Source organism: Pristiophorus japonicus, chromosome 6 (genome assembly GCF_044704955.1).
Source record: "Pristiophorus japonicus isolate sPriJap1 chromosome 6, sPriJap1.hap1, whole genome shotgun sequence".
In the NCBI taxonomy this organism is placed as follows: Eukaryota; Metazoa; Chordata; class Chondrichthyes; family Pristiophoridae; genus Pristiophorus; species Pristiophorus japonicus.
In genome coordinates, this window is record NC_091982.1 from 200,185,792 (window position 1) to 200,198,291 (window position 12,500).

Sequence of the window (12,500 nt, forward strand, 5' to 3'; positions counted from 1 at the left end):
ATGTGCTGAAAGGAATCTGTTATTATTAAACACAAGGTGATATCACCAAAGGTACATAAGGTGTCACAGCCATATTTAAGGAAACAAGCAACAGTTAATTTAGTTCTTCCTTTACTGAAAATAAATGTTTGAAAATGCTGAATGGGGTAGGAATAATTTACAACACAACAGGTGACCTCAACGTTATTACAACCTACATACCATTCATAAATTTAAACTGTAACATAAGGAAGTTATTAGTGAAATGAACAGTGGAGCATGCTTTATAACTATTTAACCTTTTCATGACACAGAGTTTGAATACAATTCTGTGTTTGTTATGAGGAATTTTTTAAATGTGCCTGCTATTAGACAGAATTTTATATGGTTCAAAGTAGTGAATTTTGAATTCAGAGAATGACGTACTTGCCGATTTTATCAACTGATCAAAATGTAACAGTCCATATTAAAATACAAGCCTAACCTTATACAATCAAATAAACATTTTATTTTCCTTGCTAGATCTTTCCTCATCTTCAACAGCCTCCTAAAAATGTTTCTTTCTGATTGTGCCTTTGGTCTCCCATCCCCTCCCCCTAAGTTCCTTACTTCGAACTCAGTATGCAACTTCCCCCTCCACCCCCCTTGTAAAACAGAGAGAGAGATTTCTTTTACATGAGGAGATTTAAATAAATGCAGGTGGTGTCCCTCTGCTCAAATAGGTTTGCATTCATGGAAAGATTATTAGACAAAACTTTTTGGGGGGGACTTAAAACAAAATCTTTTCTCTTAATTTGGTATCCTGACACAACGAACAGAAAAAATGAGCAAACAATCTACTCTCAGTACACAATCAATTTCGCTCTAGGACATGTGTTAGTCCTGACTGTTGAGAAATCCACTCAATTCTTCCCTATGATGGCTCATCAGGGATCAGGCCTTGTGGTGAATCAAAGGTGTAAATTCCCATGGAGTGATCAATTCATATACCACTCAGAAATAGAAAGTGCAAAATCAACAACTAATGAATAAAAGCTGTTGCTGTTGCTATCTATTTATATATATTTTAAAACAATGACTGAGATAAAATATATCTCAAACAAACCATTAAACATATTTGAGCAGTTTTCTATCATTAAAACGTTTCAAAGCTACCTTAAAAATTGTAACTAACTACTTTCACATGGAAAAACTGTAAAAATCCTAATGAAATGCAGAAATAAATGCCCTTGCATACTTTCACAATCCCTTGAGACTTGCCCTGCTCTGCCTTCCTATACACTCATCGCTTATTGCTACCACTTTATATTACAAAAATGTATTCCCCAGTGGTAGATCATTACATCTGGCTTGCAATCTAAAACTTACCCCAGTGCTGGGCCCTTTCATATGTACACCTACCCACATGTGCCCTTAAACCTCAAGTTTCGAGACTGTGTAATTCAACCTCTTTGTTGCGAAAGCAGAACTCTAGCTCATTGCTGCACGTACTTTTTACCAATGACAAAGTTCTTGCATCATTCCTCACTCACTATTTATTAAGAGGTTTTGGAGGCTTGTGGTCAGTCTCCATTAGAGCTCATACTGAAGGAGCCAAATCAACAGAACAGTGCCCTCATACTACTAGATATTGAAAAGAACACAACTCAGAAGAAATGGCTGCATTTGCAATAGTACTATGGATTCTACTCAATCTGTCCTGTATTTTGGCAGAAGATTATGAAGAGATACAATATATTAATGGGATGGAAAATAAAATCTCTGTTTTACCAGGTAAGGTATTTTCATAAGTTAATTTTAGAATTAAATAAATTATTTCTTTCAATATTGTTTGTGTTATTATACACTATGTTTTACAATGCTCTCTCTGCAGTTTTTCAGCATTATCTTTATTGGAGAAACTGGCAGTTTGAATTTATATTAGGTTTAGTGTATATAATAGTATTTCACAAATAAAATTTTTTTTAAAGACAGGTAAGTATTTAACCATAAAGAAGGAACTTTTCACTGATTACTAGTAAAATACCGCATGTCACGTAACACTCACTCTTAATTCCATTAACTCCTACATATTAGGCATTTTGCTGCTAATCGCAGGGAAAGACTTATTACATAAAGGCTCGTACTTCTTTGACAAAATGTTAATACATTAAATTTATTCTAACATGCAATATTAATGTGCGCTGTACACTGAATGCTAAAATAATTTAAAAATGAATTACTATCCAAGTGAATTCAACTACATACAGAGTCTGTGTATTTAGATGTGCATAAAATTTAGACTGACACTCCAGTACAGTTCTGGGGGAGTGCTGCACTGTCGGTGGGGTTGTCTTTTGGATGAGACATTAAACCAAGTCCCTGACTACCTTCCTAGGTGGATGTAAAGGATCCCATGGCACTATTCTGAAGACGAGCCGGGTGTCCAATACATCCCTCAACTAACATTACTTAAAGAGGAATATCTGGTCATTATCACATTGCTGTTTGTGGGACCTTGCTGTGCGCAAATTGGCTGCTGTGTTTCCTACATTACAACAGTGACTACATTTCAAAAGTACTTAGTTGGCTGTGAAGCTCTTTGGGATGTCCCGAGCCCATGAAAGGAGTTGTATAAATACAAGTCTTTCTTTCTAAAGTTAATTAAAATACAACCAGTTTAATTTTATTTAATGTTTATTTAGCATTTAGGTAAAGTTACAAAGTGGTTCTGCAACCAATTATCAAATTTAGCAAAATTTCACCAAAAAGTTATAGTATCTAATACAGCTATGTATATAGCGATATGAAACCTTCAATACTCACTTAATCTAAAATTATCCTCCCCAGATGGTTCCTGTAAATGCCAAAAAGAACTCACTAAATGGGATAAGCTATTTGTAATGCTGGAGGATTCCCAAATGAAACAGAACATCCTACAACAATCCATTGATCAAGTGTGTACGGTAGAACTGCAAAGTATACGTTCTGAAATGCTCCAGTTTGTAGCCAACTTTGCAGGCACTTGCACAAATGCCATAGAGAGTGCAACTTTGCGTATCACAGCACAAGTGGACAAGAAATTAGCATACAAACGGGAAGAAGTCAGCAAAACTCAGGTGGAGAATGAATCAGAACAGAAAAATATACTTCAGCAACTTCTTTCGGTGAGCCAGGATCTGTCTAACAGACTCCGAAAACTTGAGATGACATGGCAAAAGGCAGTGGATATGAAGGATCAGAGGCTATCGGTTGACATGAAGAAAACAGTTCCGATAAACTTGGAAACAACTCTGAATTCCTTGGCAACTGAACTGACAGCATCTCAGAAGTGGTCAGCTAAACACATCTTACCATCAGGTATTCTAGCTCACTATTCTTTAGTGATTTTCTGTATTTCCATCCTCTGTTAATCCCATCCATTATTCAGCCATTGGCAGATTTTAATAGCTGAGAGACTGAAGCAATGAGCTGCAGACCTCTCCCTTGCTTCTAATACCTCTGACATTATGTGGAAAAAACAAAAAAACACTCTCCCTGCATTAATAAGTGCTTCAGAAACACGGTAGAAAACCCCACCTAGTGTGCTGGGTGAGTACTGGAAATTTAAAATAAATTATATATAAAAAAAAACATTGTAAGATCAAATTTATATCATTAAAAGATTAAAATTGGGTTTTTTTTGCCAATTTTTTGCACGGCACTTGAAAATTTGAGACATGACAATCTGAACATTATTTTGAACCGATATACAGAATGAGGAGTTTTTGCAGCTACTTTTTGTGATGTGGGATAATTTTTTTAATGCAATACATAATGCTTGAAAAATTCAGTCCAGTCTTGCAACATTTAAGATTTGGAAAAATTACATAACAATTAGAATGTGTAATCCTCATGTTATGAAATGTTTTCTCCCCAAAGTAATTCGTCTGTTGGTGGCAACTCTGCCTTTTGTCCTGATAATTTGCGTTATTTTTCAATAATCACCCACAAGCTCCACGCAATCACATGAACCAGATCATCCACCCCCGGAGAAAAATTTATTCCAGCTCCCAAACAAATGCATTCTCAAACTCCCAACTCCCTCAGCCCCTTAACTCATCACAACACCTCTAATTATTTGCCTCTGATGCCTCATTCACACCAAATCAATCACTATCCCTGGAGCAAGCCCTTGGCTTAGTGGTAACATTTTCGCCTCTGAGTCAGAAGGTACAGGGTTCAAACTCCACTCTGGGTGGGTTTGGGTGCGCTCCCCCTCCCCACTCTCACCACCTCATCCTATGGGTTTCAGGAGCCCATAAACCCAATACAGAACTAATCATCCCATTGACTGGCATAAAGATAGTTATGGTCAGGGAAGGAGAGTTCACGTTACGGCCTGTCAGACTGCAAATCAGCCTGTGAGTCCTTCCACTACATCACACTATTCTTCAATGGAAGTATGTGAAGATATGAAAAGCAAACAGACCCAATTTAACCCTGCCTGCCTGGTGGGAACAGGGTGGGAAAATGGAATTGAGGTTAGAGGTCAGCCATGATCGTATGTTTTCTGCTCCTGCTCCTAATTCTTACATTTACTATAAAGTCTCAACATTAATGTTTTATCTGTTAAATATAATTTAGAAACATAGAAAATAGGTGCAGGAGTAGGCCATTCGGCCCTTCGAGCCTACACCACCATTCAATAAGATCATGGCTGATCATTCCCTCAATACCCTTTTCCTGCTTTCTCTCCATATCCCTTGATCCCCTTAGCCGTAAGGGCCACATCTAACTCCCTCTTGAATATATCCAATGAACTGGCATCAACAACTCTCTGCGACAGGGAATTCCATAGGTTAACAACTCTGAGTGAAGAAGTTTCTCCTCATCTCAGTCCAAAATGGCCTACCCCGTATCCTAAGACAATGTCCCCTGGTTCTGGACTTCCCCAACATCGGGAACATTCTTCCCGCATCTAACCTGTCTAGTCCCGTCAGAATCTTATTTGTTTCTATGAGATTCCCTCTCATCCTTCTAAACTCCAGTGAATAAAGGCCCAGTTGATCCAGTCTCTCCTCATGTGACAGTCCAGCCATCGCTGGAATCAGTCTGGTGAACCTTCGCTGCACTCCCTCAATAGCAAGAATGTCCTTCTTCAGATTAGGAGACCAAAACTGAACACAATATTCCAGGTGAGGCCTCACTAAGGCCCTGTACAACTGCAGTAAGACTTCCCTGCTCCGATACTCAAATTCCCAAGCTATGAAGGCCAACATACCATTTGCCTTCTTCACCGCCTGCTGTACCGGCATGCTCACTTTCAGTGACTGATGAACCATGACACCCAGGTCTCGTTGCACTTCCCCTTTTCCTAATCTGCTGCTGTTCAGATAATATTCTGCCTTTGTGTTTTTGCCCCAAAATGGATAACCTCACATGTATCCACATTATACTGCAACTGCCATGCATTTGACCACTCACCTAACCTGTGCAAGTCACCCTGCAGCCTCTTAGCATCCTCCTCATAGCTCACACCGCCACTCAGTTTAATGTCATCTGCAAACTTGGAGATATTGCACTCAATTCCTTCATCTAAACCGTTAATGTATATTGTAAAGAGCTGGGGTCCCAGCACTGAGCCCTGCGCACTCCACTAGTCACTGCCTGCCATTCTGAAAAGGACCCGTTTATCCCAACTCTCTGCTTCCTGTCTGCCAACCAGTTCTCTATCCACGTCAGTACATTACCCCCAATACCATGCGCTTTGATTTTGCACACCAATCTCTTGTGCGGGACCTTATCAAAAGCCATTTGAAAGTCCAAATACACTACATCCACTGGTTCTCCCTTGTTCACTCTACTAGTTACATCCTCAAAAAATTCAAGAAGATTCGTCAAGCATGATTTCCCTTTCATAAATCCATGCTGACTTGGTCCGATCCTGTCACTGCTTTCCAAATACGCTGCTATTTCATCCTAAATAATTGATTCCAACATTTTCCCCACTACAGATGTCAGGCTAACCGGTCTATAATTAACTGTTTTCTCTCTCCCTTCTTTTTTAAAAAGTGGTGTTACATTAGCTATCCTCCAGTCCATAGGAACTGATTCAGAGTTGATAGACTGTTGGAAAATGATCACCAATGCATCCACTATTTCTAGGGCCACTTCCTTAAGTACTCTGGGATGCAGACTATCAGGCCCCGGGGATTTATCGGCCTTCAATCCCATCAATTTCCCTTACACAATTTCCCACCTACTAAGGATATCCTTCAGTTCCTCCTTCTCACTAGACCCACTGTCCGCTAGTATATTCGGAAGGTTATTTGTGTCCTCCTTCGTGAAGACAGAACCAAAGTATTTGTTCAATTGGTCTACCATTTCTTTGTTCCCTATTATAAATTCACCTGAATCCGACTGCAAGGGACCTACATTTGTCTTCACTAATCTTTTTCTCTTCACATATTTATAGAAGCTTTTGCAGTCAGTTTTTATATTCCCTGCAAGCTTCCTCTCGAACTCTATTTTCCCCCTCTTATTTAAACCCTTAGTCTTCCTCTGTTGAATTCTAAATTTTTCCCAGTCCTCAGGTTTGTTGCTTTTTCTAGCCAAATTATATGCCTCTTCCTTGGCTTTAACTCTATCCTTAATTTCTCTTGTTAGCCATGGTTGAGCCACCTTCCCTGTTTTATTTTTACTCCAGACAGGGATGTACAATTATTGAAGTTCATCCATGTGATCTTTACATGTTTGTCATTGCTTATCCACCGTCAACCCTTTAAGTATCCTTTGCCAGTCTATTCTAGCCAATTCACGCCTCATACCATCGAAGTTACCTTTCCTTAAGTTCAGGACCCTAGTTTCTGAAATAACTGTGTCACTCTCCATCTTAATAAAGAATTCTACCATATTATGGTCACTCTTCCCAAGGAGCCTCACACAAGATTGCTAATTAGTCCCTTCTCATTACACAGCACTCAGTCTAGCATGGCCAGCTCTCTAGTTGGTTCCTCGACATATTGGTCTAGAAAACCATCCCCAATACACTCCAGGAAATCCTTCTCCATCGCTATCAGTTTGGTTAGCCCAATCAATATGTAGATTAAAGTCTGATAACGGCTGTACCTTTATTGCACACATCCCTTATTTCTTGTTTGATGCTGTCCCCAACCTCACTACTACTGTTTGGTGGTCTGTCTACAACTCCCACTAGCGTTTTCTGCCCTTTGGAATTCCACAGCTCCACCCATACCGATTCCACATCATCCAGGCTAATGTCCCTCCTTACTATTGCATTAATTTCCTCTTTAACCAGCAAAGCCACCCCGCCTCCTTTTCCTGTCTATCCTTCCTAAATGCTGAATACCCTTGGATGTTGAGTTCCCAACCTTGGTCACCCTGGAGCCATGTCTCTGTGATGCCAATTACATCATACCCATTAACTGCTGCGCAGTTAATTCGTCCACCTTATTCTGAATACTCCTCGCATTGAGGCACAGAGCCTTCAGGCTTGTCTTTTTAACACACATTGCCCCTTTAGAATTTTGCTGTATTGTGGCCCTTCTTGTTTTTTGCCTTGGGTTTCTCTGCCCTCCACTTTTACTATTCTCCTTTCTATCTTTTGCTTCTGACTCCATTTTATTTCCCTATGTCTCCCTGCATAAGTTCCATTCCCCTGCCATAGCACTTTAACTCCTCCCTAACAGCACTAGCAAACACTCCCCCGAGGATATTGGTTCCGGTCCTGCCCAGGTGCAGACCGTCTTGTTTGTACTGGTCCCACCTCCCCCAGAACCGGTTCCAATGCCGCAGGAATTTGAATCCCTCCCTGCTGCACCACTGCTCAAGCCATGTATTCATCTGAGCTATCCTGCGATTCATACTCTGACTAGCACGTGGCACTGGTAGCAATCCTGAGATTACTACTTTTGAGGTCCTACTTTTTAATTTAACTCCTAGCTCCCTAAATTCATCTCATAGGACCTCATCCCATTTTTTACCTATATCATTGGTACCTATATGCACAACGACAACTGGCTGTTCACCCCCCCCTTTTCAGAATGTCCTGCACCCGCTCCGAGACATCCTTGACCCTTGCACCAGGGAGGCAACATACCATCCTAGAGTCTCGGTTGCGGCTGCAGAAACACCTATCTATTCCCCTTACAATTGAGTCCCCTATCACTATCGCTCTCCCACTCTTTTTCCTGCCCTCCTGTGCAGCAGAGCCAGCCACGGTGCCATAAACGTGGCTGCTGCTGCTCTCCCCTGATGAGTCATCCCCCTCAACAGTACCCAAAGCGGTGTATCTGTTTTGCAAATTTCTGAACATTTTCCTAAAATTTGTTTTTTGGTCTTTCCTGAAAAAATAATTCAGTTAATCATTGTACAAAAAGGTAGACACCCTATAGAATGGTACAGAAAAATAGGATGAAAGTATGTAATATTTTGCTTCTATTCTCCCTCAGATTGTGATATGGCACTGATCTTTCCTATGCGTTCAAAGAAGATATTTGCAAGTGTTCATGCTGCTGACATGACGCTTAGCTCATTTACAGCTTGCATATGGGTAAAAGTCACGGATCTGCTGGAGAAAACCATTGTGTTCTCCTATGGAACAAAGAGAAATCCTTATCAAATTCAGTTTTACTTCAATCAGTCCTCTACTGTGCTGTCTGTGCAAAGTGACACAAGCAAAATCGTTGCTGAAAATGTAGTCTCCCTTGGTCACTGGGCACACTTCTGTGGAACATGGAGTGCTGAAGATGGAAATACAACACTTTGGGCGAATGGAAAACTTGCTGCTGCTTCTTCAGGAATAGCTGTTGGCCACAATATTCCAGATGGAGGAATATTGCAACTGGGTCAAGAAAAGAATGGCTGCTGCATTGGAGGTGGCTTTGATAAAAATTTGGCCTTTTCAGGAAAGTTGACTGGGTTCAATATTTGGGACAGAGTCATTTCTGAATATGAAATACAAGACTTGGCTAGTAGGGAAAATTCCTGCAGCATTAGAGGGAATGTTGTTGGATGGAGTGTCACAGAGATCCTGCCACAGGGAGGAGCTGAATTTATTTACTATTAACTAAATTGATTTTTTTCCAAATTAACATGCTCAAATGATGGATCTCAAATTGTTATTATATCTATGATGTTTAATCATTAAAAAAAAATCCTATTTATATTACAGAGTCCTCTTCAACTCCAGAGTGAACTTTGTATATAAATCTCACATAGTATTATCCCTGTACAGAAATTCTCTTCTCGAGTAACAGATTTATACTGGTATTAAGACACACATGACAGACTGGTACTACATGGATTCCAATTGGTCCATGACTTTTGTTTGCCTGCCAGCAACAACAGAAGTCATGTTACCACATTGTCATCCCTGAAGGCTGGGCATCTGGATTTTTAGATCCAATATCTGCAATATTGTAAAAATAGTACACCTTAGAATTTTTCCTCTGTGGCTCCTCGCATGGTCTGAGGAACAAGGCCAAATGCAGCTTTAATGTAAATTCAAATGGAAAATTAGATTTAAAAACAGTTTATGTTCTCAAATACTATTACTTTTACTTTACTATTTTGATTTAATTGTAACCCAGAAAATGCATGATTACATTTAATGACAAATTATTGATTAGCAAGAAATATTAAAGGAAGGCACTTAACCTCACCATTCAAGAAATGAACAATGTCTGCTCTACACGTGAACAAAATAGTAACTTTGTAATCCAATTTACATTGCTTTGCTGTACTATTACGTACAAAGTCTATATTATACTGTAAAAGTCCTCTAAAATCAGTCATCTAATTATTTGACCATAAAGAGTTTAATTTTATAATAAACTGCTGTGAAACAATATATCGGAATATTTGTTGTGGAATTTGTGTATTTTTAGTGAAAGCCATGATGGTCACAATGGTTGAAGAACAATTTAATTGGACCATTTGAGGGGGAAACTTCTGTGGTACTTTCCATGGTGCTGTTTAATTTTTGGGAGTTTGTAAACTCAAGTTGATCAGGCTGGGAGGTGAACGCCATTGGAGAGGAAAAGGAACCAGAGTTTAAAACTAAGTTACATTGAGGAGCATATATCGGCACCATCACTATTTCCTCCTCTGTAACATCGCCCGATTCTGCCCATCTTAGCTCATCTGCTTCATTCCTGGCCGGTCTTCCACTTTCTACCCTCCTTAATCTTGCGTTCATCCAAAGCTCTGCTGCCCGTGACCTAACTCGCAACATGTCCCGTTCACCCATCTCGCTGTGCTCGTTGATGTACATTAGCTCCCGGTTAAGCAGTGCCTCAATTTTAAAATTCTCATCTTGTTTTCAAATCTCTCCATGGCCTCACTCCTCCCTATCTCTGTAATTTTCTCTGGGCCTACAACCCTCAGATCCCTTAGAGGACAAGACTGGGGAATTAGTAATGGAGAACATGGAGATGGCAGAAACACGGAACAAATATTTTGTATCAGTCTTTATGGTAGAGGACACTAACAATATTCCAACAGTGGATAGTCAAGGGCCTAACAGGTGGACGAACTTAACACATCACAATCACTAAGGAGGTGGTACTCAGTAAGATAATGGGAATAAAGGCAGATAAATCCCCTGGACCTAATTGCTTGCATCCTAAGGTCTTGAGAGAAGTAGTGGCAGAGATTGTAGATGCATTGGTTGTAATTTACCAAAAATTCCCAGGATTCTGGGGAGGTCCCAGCAGATTGGAAAACTGCAAATGTAACGTCCCTATTTAAAAAAGGAGGCAGACAAACAACAGGAAACTATAGACCAGTTAGCCTAACATCTGTGGTTGGGAAAATGTTGGAGTCCATTATTGAAGAGGCAGTAGCAGGACATTTGGAAAAGCAAAATTCAGTCAGGCAGAGTCAGCATGGATTTATGAAGGGGAAATCATGTTTGACAAATTTGCTGGAATTCTTTGAGGATGTAACGAAGAGTGGATAAAGGGGAACCAGTGGATGTGGTGTATTTGGACTTCCAGAAGGCATTTGACAACGTGCCACATAAACGGTTACTGCACAAGATAAAACTTCACGGGGTTGGGGGTAATATATTTGCATGGATGGAGGATTGGCTAACTAACAGAAAACAGAGAGTCGGGATAAATGGTTCATTCTCTGGTTGGCAATCAGTAACTAGTGGGGTGCCGCACTAGTTAATCTATATTAACGATTTGGAAGAAGGGACTGAGTGTAATGTAGCCAAGTTTGCTGACGATACAAAGATGGGAGGAGGACATAAAAAATCTGCAAAAGGACAGACAGGCTAAGTGAGTGGGCAAAAATTTGGCAGATGGAGTACAATGTCGGAAAGTGTGAGGTCATGTACTTTGACAAAAAAAAAATCAAAGAGCAAGTTATTATTTAAATGGAGAAAGATTGCAAAGTGCTGCAGTACAACGGGACCTGGGGGTACTTGTGCATGAAACACAAAAGGATAGTATGCAGATACAGCAAGTGATCAGGAAGGCCAATGGAACCTTGGCCTTTATTGCAAAGGGGTTGAAGTATAAAAGCAGGGAAGTCTTGCTGCAGCTATACAGGGTATTGGTGAGGCCACACCTGGAATACTGCATGCAGTTTTGGTTTCCATATTTACGAAAGGATATACTTGCTTTGGAGGCAATTCAGAGAAAGCTCACTAGGTTGATTCCGGAGATGAGGGGGTTGATTTATGAGGAAAGGTTGAGTAGGTTGGGCCTCTACTCATTGGAATTCAGAAGAATGAGAGGTGATCTTATCAAAACGTATAAGATTATGAGGGGGCTTGACAAGGTGGATGCAGAGAGAATGTTTCCACTGATGGGGGTGACTAGAACTAGAGGGCATGATCTTAGAATAAGGGGCCGCCCATTTAAAACGGAGATGAGGAGAAATTCCTTCTCTCAGAGCGTTGTAAATCTGTGGATTTCGCTGCCCCAGAGAGCTGTGGAAGCTGGGACATTGAATAAATTTAAGACAGAAATAGATAGTTTCTTAAATGGTAAGGGGTTATGGGGAGCGGGCAGGGAAGTTGAGCTGAGTCCATGATCAGATCAGCCATGATCTTATTGAATGGCGGAGCAGGCTCGAGGGGCCATATGGCCTACTCCTGCTCCAATTTCTTATGTTCTTATGTCTTATGTTCTTATATCTGCATTCCTCCAATTCTGGTCTCTTAAGCATTCCTGATTTTAATCTCTTCACCACTGACAGCTGTGCCTTCAGCTACCAAGACCCCAGGCTATGGTATCTCCTCCCTAAACCCCTCCGCCTCGCTACATCTCTTTCCTCCTTTAAGACGCTCCTTAAACCTACCTCTTTGATCAAGTATTTGGTTATCTGCCCTAATATCCCCTTATGTGGCTCGGTGTCAAATTTTGTATAACGCTTCCGTGAAACGCCTGGATTGTAGAATGATACAACCCAGAAGGATGCCATTTGACCCATCGTGCCTGTGCCAGCTCTTTGAAAGAGCTATCCAATTAGTCCCTCTCACCTGCTCTTTCCCCATAGCCCAGCAAATTTTTCCTTTTCAAATATTT

At 40.4% G+C, this 12,500-nt stretch overlaps 2 protein-coding genes across 5 annotated transcripts in view; one reads left to right on the forward strand and one right to left on the reverse strand.

Annotated features, from left to right (window-relative positions):
- Positions 1 to 12,500, reverse strand: part of veph1 (ventricular zone expressed PH domain-containing 1) — a 451,519-nt gene that overhangs the window by 350,632 nt on the left and 88,387 nt on the right. The window lies entirely within an intron of this gene.
- Positions 1,552 to 9,811, forward strand: ptx3a (pentraxin 3, long a). The gene is made up of 3 exons (XM_070883559.1): positions 1,552 to 1,752; positions 2,809 to 3,318; positions 8,412 to 9,811. Exons 1-3 carry the CDS (start codon positions 1,635 to 1,637, stop codon positions 9,026 to 9,028), a joined length of 1,245 nt encoding a protein of 414 aa, XP_070739660.1. The 5' UTR covers positions 1,552 to 1,634; the 3' UTR covers positions 9,029 to 9,811.

Coding starts and splice junctions, on each gene's coding strand:
- ptx3a (XM_070883559.1), top strand. CDS start 1,635: ATGGCTGCATTTGCAATAGTACTATGGATTCTACTCAATCTGTCCTGT. Junction 1,753..2,808: donor TAAAATCTCTGTTTTACCAG/GTAAGGTATTTT, acceptor TATCCTCCCCAG/ATGGTTCCTGTAAATGCCAA. Junction 3,319..8,411: donor TAAACACATCTTACCATCAG/GTATTCTAGCTC, acceptor ATTCTCCCTCAG/ATTGTGATATGGCACTGATC.